A 13,610-nucleotide genomic window follows, 5' to 3' on the forward strand; every position below is an offset into this window, starting at 1 on the left:
CTCCCTCTCATTGGTTCGTACCTTTGTCCCTTTACGACACGTTTTGTCCCTCTTTCACCGTCTCTCCTATTTCTTTTGCTTTCAAACACAATTGATGTCTTTCAAGCTTATAATTATATTCATGCTTTAATTTGGGTTCTTTTTTCTCTTTATCTCTTTCCCGCTCTCTCTCTGTCCATCTCTCCCTTTCTCTCTTTCCTCACAGAATGACACATGGGGTCAGCAGTACTCTTATGCCCTGTTTAAGGCCATGAGCCACATGCTGTGTATCGGGTATGGCATGTACCCTCCCGTGGGCATGACGGATGTGTGGCTGACCATCCTCAGCATGATCGTGGGCGCAACCTGCTATGCCATGTTTGTGGGCCACGCCACCGCCCTCATTCAGTCACTGGACTCCTCACGCAGGCAGTACCAGGAGAAGGTTAGTAAAAAAAAAGAGGTGATGAAATCAGTTGCTCTGAGATAAAGTGCGCTACATTGCGAAGTAAAATTATCTTTTTTATTACAGAGTAATTTAATGTAGGGGAGCTTTGGGCAACACTACATTTCTTTGCTCATAAATATGCTAATGATGACACATACTCTGCACATGCTCTGTAAAGTTTGTAAAAAAATGTGAGAAATTATACTTTTTTGATGCCCTTGAAACAGTTCTTATCGATTTTATTTGTTCGTCAAATGTTTCTAAAGCTATCGCTATTGCTGGCATTAGCGTTGTATCAAGTTGGGACCATTGTAACAGTATTTATAATTATAGTTTCTTAGTTGTGAATTAAATGAAAAATAAATTTGAAATGCATCTTAAATATGAGCTTAAACGCATCTTGAGTATTAGTTCAAAATAGAATAAAGTTTAATAATATTATATATTATTAATTAAATAGTATATCATTAAATAATGTCCAATTATATAAAATATGCTATATGGTTATTATTTATATAATTGACATATGTATATGTTCATATATTTGAATTACTCCATAGATTATAATATATGGAGTATGATATAGGATCAGTGAGATTTTGTAATGTTTTTTAAGGCTGCATTTAGTTGATCAAAAATACAGTAAAAACTGTTTAAAATGTCATTTATTCTGTTGAATTTTTAGCATCATCACTTAGCATTTAAAAACTACAGTTCTAAAGTCACGCTGTGAAATTAGCGCGGAAAATGTGTGGACGATTCTTTTTCCGGCTGACCTTATTGCATATGCATTTGTAGGAGTTTTCCTTTCAGATGCTAAACTTATGGTAGGAGAGTATTTAAATGAATCATGCAAGGTGATTAACTAAGGTTTGCGCTCGTCAATTTACTGGTGTTTGTGCCGTTATTTACCGCCCAAAAAAAGCATGTCTTAAACCAGACGCTGATTGGTAGATTGTGTTGGTCATTATGGAAATGATCTGGCTGCGTCTGTGTTCATTAATTTGCGTGTCGTCAGTAGATCACACGCAGAACTTTGCACTCCCATCGGTGCTTTTGTGGAATTGCGCTCTAACGCTGTTTAGTAAATCTGTCCCTTAGTCTAAAACTACAATAACATCATGTTCACACAGCGCTCACAACGCTTCCGCACTTACTCGTGATTTCTCTCACCATGGGGACAGGAGAGCTGTCAGTCAATAAATGGGAAAACAAAGTAGCCTAACTTGCGTTACTTATTTGGAAAAAGTAACTCGGATATTTTCTTGTAAATTTGAAAGTAATCCGTTACTTTCCCTACTTGAAAAAGTAATCAGATTACTTACTCACGTTACTTGTAGCTACCAACACTGTTGATGGTTTATTTTTTGGACATAACTATTTCTTATACCAAGTGAAATAATGTTGGTTAGCAGTTCATGAGTTATGAAGGAACCTGTTGCAACTGTCTGCTGTATTCGTTTAATTTTTGTGATGTGAATAATATATACTAATGGAAAACCCCCAAAAATGCAATATTAATTGGTAAGCCAGCAATTAAGGCAGAGATCATTTTAATGAGGGTGGGCAGCTGCCGTTTCCCACTTTGTTGAGCATTGTAAAGGTTTCCCAGCAGACTTAATGTCCTCACTCCGAGATCAGAGAATGCCTTTGAAGTCCTGTTTAAAATTAGAAAAACACGGGTCGAAAATGAGTGGAGAGAAAAATGGAAACCGACGAGGGTTCGTGAGTTTTGAGCGGCGAGTCGTGGAGGCTTCTGACCTCTGCGGTGATCAATCCGCGGTTTTATCGTGTCTGTAAGTGTGCTGGAGTGGTAATTGAACCGTTGTCATTTTCTATGAGAAGAAAATACAAGTGCTTTGACCTCTGCTGTGTTAAAAGATTCTAGTCAATTCAGCCCGACTGCAGTTGTCGTGGCAACTTGCATTGTTGATACAGGAGCCTGTATTGATGTGCGGTTCCCTTCTGGAAAGGATACGGCTCTTTCTTGTGTTTTGTTTTCTTGAAAGCCCAACGCATGAAGGCCAACGGTTTTGATTATGGTTTCACAGTACATAATTTAGAGTTCCTCTCCACATCTGTTTGAAAGGGTTTTGAAGCTCTGCATAAACACGACCAGAAGTGACGTGAGAGACCGGGAGAGAGAGAAAGATTAGGTTAGGGAGAGTTCAACAGGGATAAAAATGACTGAAGTTGTCAATTTGTCCTGTGAACTTAGCTGGCGATTTCATTACCTGCTGTATTCGGGCTTCAACACTCCGATTGGATATCTCTCCTCAGTGTCAATGCGATTACCAGCATCCATTTCCAGAAAAAGGACAAATTCCAATGACACACTTTTTTCTCTCTCTCTCTCTCTCCCCGAACACCATGAGTCATGCTTGCTTTACGCTGGGATTTCTGCGAGCCGCTTCACACCCTCGCCGGTCTCCTCAGTTGAAACCTAACTGTATTGCGTGACATTATTTCCTGTTGTTTGAACTCATCCTGCTGGTTTTGTCCCCTGCCCTTGAATATGATAATAGAAGAGCCACTCGGAGAGACCAAGTGTGCCTGCGCCGGTGAGATGTTCACAGCTGACATGGCAGGAACATTAGCATGTGATGAAGGGCACATTGGAACCTGCTACCGTCGACAGTCGAGACAGGAGTTCATGGAAGCGGGAGAGAGAAAGCAAAATGGCTAGTGACAGAACAAAGTTTATTAGAAAGGACAGCAGAGGCAGAGAGCGCGGCGTAACGTCGCCGAGCCGCAGTGTTGCAGACGCTCTCTGCCAGTTTCGGAGACACAAATGAAATAACAAAGAGACAGTACAAGGGGATCGTGGGTAAAATAAACCCTATCAATACTGTACGTCCTTTCCTTGAAGTCAAAGAGACGGGCATGGAGAGAGACAAACAGAAAGACAATGATAAATGGGGAGATGGCCGCCGATGTGAAAACACTGCATGCCTGGCTTTGCAAATGGAGCCTGGGAAGACTGGCGTAAATATGGAGCAACCTATTGTTTTGCAAGACATTTGGTCAATATTTATTTATCAGTAGCAGTGTAGTTAGAGACAACACCTCAGGGTCTGAGGAGGGTTTAAAGTCAAATACAAAATATTGGACTATGATCCTTTAAAAAAGAAATGACAGTACCACAGTAAAGTGATGGTATCAGATGGTAATATCATAGTACCTTGACATTACCATATGCATACTACTATAGTGCATATGCAAATGATTATGATGTTACAAAGGTGCCATAAAAAGATTTTAGATTTTTTGGTAAGTGATAATGAACAAGCCTTTTTATATTCAGAAAGTAGGTTTGTTTTGTTTTGCTTTGTGTTGCTTTTTGTTTTATTTTGTTTTTCGTTTTGCTTTGTTTTGCTTTCTTTTTTGTTTCGCTGTGTTTTCTTTTGATTTGCTTTGCTGTGTTTTGTTTTGCTGTGTTTTACGTTGCTTTTTGTTTTGCTTTTTGTTTGTTTTTTGCTTTGCTTTGTGTTTTGTTTTGCTGTGTGTTTTGCTTTGTTTTTTGTTTTGCTTTTTGTTTGTTTTTTGCTTTGCTTTGCTTTGCTTTGCTTTGCTTTTTGTTTTGCTGTGTGTTTTGCTTTGATTTGTGTTTTGTAATAGAATTTCTTTGATTTGGAAACAATAAGATTCAAATAAGATCCTATTGGATAAACTGACATTTCTCTGTTTCATATTTGTATTTAAAAAAAAAAAAAATTAAAATATCTATTTAGTGTACATTTACACTTTAAATATATATTTAGTCTTTACTTGTTGATGTTATTTGGTTAATATCCATATTAACCAAACACGATATTAATGTTAATATCCCACTATTGTCCTTCAGGAACGGTTCCAAATGATCTCATTAGCACCCGCATTCCTTTTTTTTTTTTACTGTTGCTAAGCTAGACATGTAGATAATTGTGTAATATTCAGGCTGATAAATATAGTGTATGTGTCATTTGTGCAGTACAAACAGGTGGAGCAATACATGTCCTTCCACAAACTTCCTGCAGACATGCGGCAGAGGATCCATGATTACTATGAGCATCGCTATCAGGGCAAGATGTTTGATGAGGAGAGCATTCTGGGAGAACTAAACGAGCCGCTCAGAGAGGTTAGTAGTAAAATACAAGACATTTAGCGTATACTTTTATTCCATTTCTTTGTATTCTATCCTATCCACCTATTTTGCTATACTCTATTTTTTGTTTACAGGAAATCATCAGTTTTAACTGTCGAAAGCTTGTGGCCACCATGCCGTTGTTTGCCAACGCAGATCCCAACTTTGTGACCTCCATGCTAACAAAGCTACGTTTCGAGGTGTTCCAGCCAGGAGATTACATTATCAAAGAGGGGACTGTCGGAAAGAAGATGTATTTCATCCAACACGGTGTACTAACTGTCCTGACGAAGGGCAGCAACGAGACCAAGATCTCGGACGGGTCTTACTTTGGAGGTAAGTGAACACTGATATCAGCAAGATGTTTGTGATCTGATTGGATGGTTTGATGCAATCTTTACATGTTTATTAATATTTATATGATGATGGCTTTGAAATTCTCTTAGAAACTAATGTTGATGGAGTGGCATTTAAGTTGCAGCAAATAAGTTTGTGTTTTTATTAGAGAGGTTGTATGTGCTTAATGTTCAGGCTGGTACCGCTGTGTTCTTCAGTGTTATCGGCTGGTTCTCCAAGGGAACCAAAATCAGTGAATGGCCATGCTTTTGGAGCCTGGGGAAATTCCTCAGCCAGCATAAGTTAACCATTCATGAAATTAATTTTCCTCACAAGATTGAGGAAGGAGGGGAAGATAACAGTTTGAGTTGAGCTTTGTCATCAGAGACGGTTCGCCGCAGTTTTTCTCATTACAATTACCATTGTATGAATCCACATAGATGTGCATGTTGTACATTTTTCTGTTTTTAAAGCATTTGTGAAGGTATCATTTATGTTGTCCAATGTCCATTATTAAATGCCTTTCACAATTGCAAAAATGACAAACTATTTATTCACATTAAAGTTTATCTTGTATGCAAATGGTGAGTCTATCATACAAATCAACATTCTCTATTTTCTGAGGAAAAATGAGGGTGATGCAAATATTTAGAAATAAATGATACGCCACCTGGTCTCCGTATGCAAGCTAGCCTCTTTCCTGGCATTCTGTGCCATTAAAAACTCTATTACTGTCTCCTGTGTGATTCTGGGATCACAACTAAGTAGTTTGTGCTATCAGTGAGCTGCAGATTTAGTCAAGAAAAAAAATGTCATCATATTTTCGGGGGGGGGGAAAACCTTCCCTTCTGCCCGGGCTCGTTTGAGGTCATTACATGTTCAACAAGCCGCTCATAATCTCTTTTCCCATAAACCCTGTGTGAAAGTGCAAAAAGGAAGAGGAGTTTGGATTGTGGCCTAGTACCAAGCTCACCTAACATATGTCATCTTTTCTTTCTCTTGTCTATCGGGTTTAGTTGAGAATGCAATGCTGGTGCAATACTGCAAACACACTGCAAAGTATATACTGTAAACTACCTACTGTTTTATTATTTCAAGAAAATTCAAGAAAATTAGAATGTGAAATAGCACACATACAGTACCATTCAAAAGTTTGAGGTCAGTATGATTTTTTAAAAATAAATTAATATTATTATTCAGCAAGGATGCATGAAATTGATAATAAGTTACAGTAAAGCCATTTAAAATGTTACAAAAGTATTTCAAATACTGTTCTTTTGAATGTTCTATTCATCAGAGAATACTGAAAAAATGCATCATAGTTTACAAAATATTTTAACTGTAGCCTATTTAATATGAAATGAAATGTTTCTTGAGCAGCAAATCAGCCTATTAGAATGATTTCTGAAGGATCATGTGACACTGAAGACTGGAGTAATGATGCTGAAAATTCAGATTTGCATCACAGGAATAAATAAAATTACATTTTAAATTATATTTAAAAAAAATTATTGTAATAATATTTCACAATATTACTGTTTTTATTGTATTTTGATCAAATAAATGCAGGCTTGGTGAGCATTAGACAGTCAAAAACGTTAAAAATATTACTGACCCTAAACTAATTGATTTATTAACTATATTTTAGCATTTCTAATTACGGTATGCTGGGGGAATAAACACGGTATTATCATGGTAACATGTTGTCTTTGTATTTTTATGTCATTCATTCTTTATTTCTGTTTTTCCATCTTTCCCGACCGGCCCTCATGCCCCCTCTCAGGATGTGTGTTAGTGAATGTGTTCTGATGGACTGGCTCTTGGCAGCGTGTTCTTTATGACTCTGGCATTGACGACTAGACAGAGAGAAAGAGAGTGAAATTAATCTCTACAGCCCATTCTACCCCTCTGTCTTACCCAAACAACACAACCTCATATTTCAGGTTCTTGAATGACCAACAGCACCACATTTATCCCCATAGTATTATTATCCAGCACCCATCGGAAATATCAGCTGCACAAATGCAAACATTCAAAAATATCTTCTTAAGTGGTATAAGCTATTTGGAATATCACTCACTCACTACCACTACTACTAACAGATCATTGAAATTAGTATGTTGAGCAATAAAACTTTGTTTCTGTGACAGACCAACAGCCAAAATGACCCTGAGCACATGCTACATTGGCCATTCAGCAACCTGTTATCGGAGAATATATTTTGAATTAGGTTTATTTTGTTCTACCATTGGCAAATTGCTAATGCTTGCTTTAAGCAATAACCTAACTGTTAGATTTAAGCTTAAAACAAGAAAAAAATGTGATTTAATTCATGCAGTTTAGTGGCTAAGTCTTAGCGTGTTTAACTGTACAGAAACCATGCACATTCACTTTTTTAGGTTTTAAAAATGCTATGATCCAGTCAGTGAACTTTTGGGAAAGCAGTAAAACTGTGTTTCTTGGGTTTGAAGGTGAGATACTGACTGGGAACACTCGATTACCACATTAGTGTTGACAGTCCCCTGTGTCTTCTCCTCAAACTCCTGCTTGTCTGTCGCTTAGAAATTTCCTCGGCATTTCAAGCTTTTACTCCGTGATCTGACTGGACAGATGATGGCTGAGTAAAACTTTAAGCTGTCAAAATTGTATTTTAATGTTCTGGGTGCAGATTAAAAAAGGCCATTAAAAAAAAACAGGCTCAAAGTATATAAAGTCTGAGTCACAGCAAGTATATTTAATTCATGGTTCCCACTATTGTGGATTTATGCACATATTAATAGTGCTGGAGTGCTCTAAACATAGGCTGAAGACATTTATGTTTAATGGTCAGTTAGGGGCTGGATACTAGGGTATATTTACTCTTTATTCATTCATTCTATTATTTACATATACTTGTAAAATTGTTCTTTCCACGTGGTTGCTCTTAGGATACATGTTCTTCTTGTGTGGTTTTCATTTGCCTCATGTTGCAAAATGTCCACAGAGATCTGTTTGCTGACTCGAGGCAGAAGAACAGCCAGCGTCAGAGCGGACACATACTGTCGTTTGTACTCGCTCTCTGTGGACCATTTCAACGAGGTGTTGGAGGAGTACCCTATGATGCGACGCGCCTTTGAGACCGTAGCCCTCGATCGCCTTGACCGCATAGGTGAGAGCTGTCAGTTCAACAGGCTTATGTTTTTCACAGCTGCTCTGAGATGTGAGTGGAGAGTGGAGAGTTTGAAGAGTGGAGAGTTTAATAAGCGGTCACATCTTGTCCCTTGCTTTTGTCAATTTTGCAGTTCGCAACCCTTTTCACTTGCATAATGTGTGGTATCATAATCTGAAACAGGATATTCAATAAGGGGGAAAAATCCGCTAAACCAATGTTTAAATAGCTGTTTGGCTATTGGTTAACATTTATCGAACAACTCATATGGCTTAAGTCAGTGGTGTCCAAACCTGCTCCTGTATTGCCACTTTCCTGCAGAGTTTAGCTCCAACACACCTTCCTAGAAGTTTCTAGTGATCATGAAGGCATGAACTATACATGCATCTTTTGACTAAGACCAGTGACTTTGATCCATTTTTATTTCATTTTGATTCACTTGGACTCATTTCCATGGATTAGCTCTGGAATTGCCAGTTGAAGTATCCAAGTACAGAGTGAAGCAATCAAAGGAACCATTCCATATTAATCGCATGAAATAAACATGTTAATTTTCCCATCCCTACATTTTTCTTCCTTTAAAGCTTAAGTCAAAATACATTATTGAGTTTATCCATGCTTTTCTGTCTTCCTTTTTGTCCTCACAGGAAAGAAAAGCTCTGTCCTCCAACACAAGGTCCAACGGGATCTTAATTCCGGAGTTCTGAACTACCAAGAAAACGAGATCATCCAGCAGATTGTGCAGCACGACAGGGATATGGCCCATTGTGCCCACCTCCTGCAGACACCTACCCCAGCTCCTCACCCAGTACAGACTCCATCTTCCCACACCCCCGTCATCTGGGCACCTCTTATTCAGGCTCCACTACAAGCTGCCGCAGCCACCACTTCTGTAGCCATTGCCCTGACTCGCCACCCCCATTTACCCCATTCCCTCTTCCGACCCCCTGTCCCGCTGCTTGGCCCGCTGAAAGATCAGCCAGGATATGCAAAAAGGTTCTCAACTGCACTTTCGGGCGCTGCTGCATTTGGTGGCTCCTCATCAACCAGTTCACAGTTCAGCTCTTGTATAGAGACCCCAATTCTGGACACACTCAGGGCTGAGAGATCATCTACCTCCACATCTCCACCACCGTCCTCCAGCTCTCTGCCATCCACCATCACAACAACTGTCACCACCACCACCTCCAGCATCACAGAGTCTTCCTCCTACCCTCATAGACCCTTTGTCTCCCACGGGTCCAAAGACTTCAGTGTTGCCCAGCTTCATTCTCAACCACAACTTCCTCAGGCCTCTTTCCCCAGCATTGCTGCATCACTTCGTGGTTTCTTCCAACAAGGAGCAGTTGGAGGAGAGGCTGTCCAGCTATCAGTTACCCCTACATCCACCCTTACTCCTTTGATAGCGCACTCTGTAAGTCCCATCCTGACCCAACTGCATTCAGCTCAGCCAAATCCTCAACCAACAAAACCAAGTCAAGACTTGAATAAAGTTAAAAGGACAGCCTCCCAGTCTCCTGTAACAGAGTCCCCTATCCACTCCAGGAGCATTCTTGAACAAGTCCCGAGTCCAACAAGTCCCATCCCATCCCAACAAGTCCCATCCCAGCACACTCCGATTGGTCTACAGCCAGATGTTCTTTCCCAGCTTTCCCAAGAACCATCTGCTCTTGCTTCCCTTGCACAATATGGGTCTGGAAATGTGTCCCCATGTAGCACACCTTCAGCTTGGACTCCCACGTGCCAGAGTCCTACAGTGGAGAAGATGAGGATGTCCATGCACAGCAACCCTGCTAGCATCTCTGGATCCCAAAGCTCACTCCTAACTCCTCAGACACTCTTTCCACCACCACCTCAAACAAGACAACGGGGTGGATCTCTAGTTGACCTACCTTCACAAGACTTAACCACCATTTCCATGTCCCTCCCCACCCCAGGACTACCTGAAAAGTCCAAGTTAGTTGGAAGAGGACCAGAACCGCCAGACTTATCCCATCACAGAGGATCGGCTTCAGGTTACTCACCTCTACATTCACCGCCTCCGATTATCAAACCATTTAGCTCAATACCTGGTCATGTTGTCCTATCGAGACAAACTTCAAAGTTGTCTATAACTCAGACTGGGTCCTCAGGTGGGTCGCCAGCCCATGGGTCTAGTGATAGGTCCACCCCTGGGACACCAAGCTTGCACCCAAAACTCCCATCGAACTTGTGAGAATGGTCTACACCCTCCTGCAATGAGTGAGCAACATTTAATGACATTTGTGACATTTCTCACCAGAGAGGGAGGGTGTATGTTCATCTACTTGGATTTTTTATTGGTCCAATGACTTCCCTATTTGTTATGCCAAACGAAGAAATGGACTAAAAACTCACAGAAAAATTACGGTGGGACTTAAATTTGTCTTCCATGTTCTGTCAGTAATTTTTGCAATATTATTGTCTGATGATAAGACTGTATAGGGATATGCAAATTATGACTTCCAAAAAAAAGTTACTTCAAAGTAATAATTCTAAAGGATGTATGTGTGTTTGTGATTGTGTGTACGTGTGAGCGTGCGATTGCTATTGTAATGTTATAATAGTGTGCTCTTTTTAAAGAAGGGAATTTATGCTGGGTCAGGGAAGCAAAGCTACATTCGTCCGTCGCACTTCATCAGTCGGGCATCATCTGTCACTGTGAAAGAACATGTCGTACAGGTCTCTCCGGGGAGGTGGCACTAGCACAGATATATACAAACACAGAGATGCACACAAACATTCACACATGCCCAATCAAACCTAGCCCTCAACCTCCCAATTATCTAGACCTAGTAAGATCTTTCCGCTTGACCTTGACCCCATACCTCCTTGCTGACAAAGAGGTACTGCTCAGTATCTATGGCCTTTCCTTTTTGTAACAATACTGCCTTAGTGTCTGGACACCAGGGAATTACACCCTCACTTCCATAACAGAACCGAGAACATTAAGAATGTTTTGCAATCATTTTGTATGCGCTTTGTATGTGAATTTGTGCAGTACTTAAGCAATAAAACTGTATGCTTGGTTTTTGTACGTGCACAGAGGTTGAACTGTAAATTGCAGCTTTCTTCCTGTCAAACTAAAAATACTGGATGGCAGTGACACAACCAATATGACACAGTTATAAAAAAAAGAAGAGCCCACTGCAGTTACCAAAGCTTATGAGTTACATAAGTCATCTTAGATTTTGGTTTGTATGTTTTAACTTCCATTTGGCATCTGTTAAAATGCACATTTTGTCTATACCCCACAATTTGCACGAGGTTGCATATGTTTTCTGGTTGTGCAATACATGTTTTGGTTAGTATACATGTATTGTATTTCATATCTGTGAAATTAAACATTTTTGACCATTTGAGATGCAATGCAGCAAAGGTACAGCATACTAACATAAAAGAACTCTGCTAACACAATAGTTAGCTTAGCACCTGCTATGACACGTCATATGTGGCTGGTGGTAAAAGGAGGAATAGTATTTTTCTAAGTGTCCTTCCTTTTGAGCAAAGCTTACACAGGTTGATCATGATAATTCCCTGCTTTGTCCCAGGTTATTATATATTGTATAATTTATATGATTTTATAATACATGTCTATGTATATATCTATTTATTGTGTATGTGTTTGTTTTGTTAATCTATATATTCATAATCTATATACTGTCACCATCAGTCTACAGATTCTGTCATTATGCAACACTCGGTCCTTTCACTCAATTCTGTTCCATTCTTGCAATATGCATTTGATTATCATATCATTATTTAAATTTTCTGAGCCTGATTTTTTCAAGTTAACATTGTTCCCTGCATTGAAGTTGGATAAAATTGCAAGGCAAAATGCAAATGAGAGTGGTATGTGATGTTGAAAATTAATGAGTTAAATATCAAAGCATCAAAGAGCTTTTTGTTAGTATTACAGAGCACACAATGCATTACACTGTAATATTTCTCCTTTTCAGGTCTGAGTATGAGTGTATGCGTGTTTTACTGTGCATTTATGTTGTAGCATTTTATAATATTCTGTGCATTTATTGTTTATCATAACCAAAGTGAGGTATCATTAATGATTGTTATACAGTAGCATTTTAACCCCACCAACGTCATTACAGACAGCCTGACATTATTAAGAGGTGGTCACGTATGGATGGCCTATGAGTTCATAAAGGATGCTCAGTCATTTTGGGTTAAAAATTGTAATAGTTCAAAACAGTATTTATAGTCACTGTATGGCAAAATGGTTAAGCCATATGGCATATCCACGATGAACAAGTTGTGTCATTATGCATCAGTCTTCAGTGCACTTTCAATTCATCAAAAAACTAATTGTTCTTCCATCTTAAACGGCTTCAATATGTCCCCTTCAGAATTCACAAACATAGTGCAATATTTTCACGTTTTGAACAATTACAGCCTTTTTTCCCCTCTTTTTTTGGAGTTGGAAGATAGCCAACTTGCCATATTTGGTCAGTGTTTCACTTTATCTTCATTATAATGATAATTATAGTAACGATATGTAATATGACTAACATGCTTCAGTTCAGAATCAAAATATTACAGAATATAATGTTCATTATGAATACTGAATAGTCATGTATGTACGAATATTCATGAGTATAGCTATATGATATTTAATTTCAACTGTTAATTGATAAATAATTGTAAAAAAATTAAATGATAATGTTTTCCTTTGTTAAGTCTGTGTTATTATGACCTTTGTTTATCTTTCCTTCTTTCTTTCTTCCTGACCATGTACCATCTTGAAAATTCCTCCCCATATTTTATTATATTTGTATCAGGGCTGTTAATAATACCACATTAATTTAATTTTCAATGATATTAAAAACAACAAACAATACCTACCCTTTTTTTTGTAAGAGTGGCTTCCAGTTATTTTAGCTGTACAAAAACAGTCTGTTAAGTTCCTTGATGTTGCAAACGGGTATTTGTTATATTACTTTAATTTAATATAATAGTTATCTCAAATTATTTACCTATGGACCTGTAAAGTCGTGATGTAAGAAATACAGTTTCCGGGTCCAAGCCTTTACTCATTTCAATAGCCTACTTTTTCTATTTTTAATTTATAAACTATGTTTTATACAACAAAACAGCATAGAATAGTGCATAAGTATGCGAATTAGGACACAACTCATATAAGCAACGCTTGTTCTGTTTGGACCCAGAAACTGTGACACATTGGGATGAAATAGAAGTTGCGATAGTCCTTCTCTTTTGTGATGTATATCCCAGTGAAACAACTTCTCTAACAAGAAAAAAGACAGGACTTGATTTTGTCTATTGGTAATTGATTAGATAGTTGTAGTTTGCTATTGGTCAATCTCATGTGAGTGACAGGTTGCCCCGCCCTCGCGCCAACAAACACGTCATCAGAGAAGAGATTATGCTGCAAAAGGCAGGGAAAGTTAAAGGTTGTATCAGCGATTTCAGGCCCAAAAATAAATGATCACATTCGTCTAATCTTTCCTAACGATCCGCTAGCTGCCCGCCCCATAAGCAGGCCGTCAAAAAAACTCATCTCTGTAGGCAGCCTAGGCTCT

At 38.8% G+C, this 13,610-nt stretch overlaps 2 protein-coding genes across 2 annotated transcripts in view; both read left to right on the top strand.

Annotated features, from left to right (window-relative positions):
- hcn4l (hyperpolarization activated cyclic nucleotide-gated potassium channel 4l) overlaps positions 1-12,890 on the top strand; it is a 34,573-nt gene extending 21,683 nt beyond the window's left edge. The window contains exons 4-8 of the mRNA XM_079603956.1: positions 206-424; positions 4,398-4,544; positions 4,646-4,886; positions 7,870-8,034; positions 8,682-12,890. Coding sequence (XP_079460082.1) covers positions 206-424; positions 4,398-4,544; positions 4,646-4,886; positions 7,870-8,034; positions 8,682-10,249 — 2,340 coding nt within the window. The 3' untranslated portion in view covers positions 10,250-12,890. The remainder of the gene's footprint in view (positions 1-205; positions 425-4,397; positions 4,545-4,645; positions 4,887-7,869; positions 8,035-8,681) is intronic.
- The window catches only part of etfbkmt (electron transfer flavoprotein subunit beta lysine methyltransferase), a 325,550-nt gene that overhangs the window by 212,462 nt on the left and 99,478 nt on the right, over positions 1-13,610 (top strand). The gene's annotated exons all lie outside the window — the stretch shown is intronic.

The sequence above is a fragment of the Phoxinus phoxinus genome, assembly GCF_949152265.1.
Source record: "Phoxinus phoxinus genome assembly, chromosome: 25".
NCBI lineage: Eukaryota > Metazoa > Chordata > Actinopteri > Cypriniformes > Leuciscidae > Phoxinus > Phoxinus phoxinus.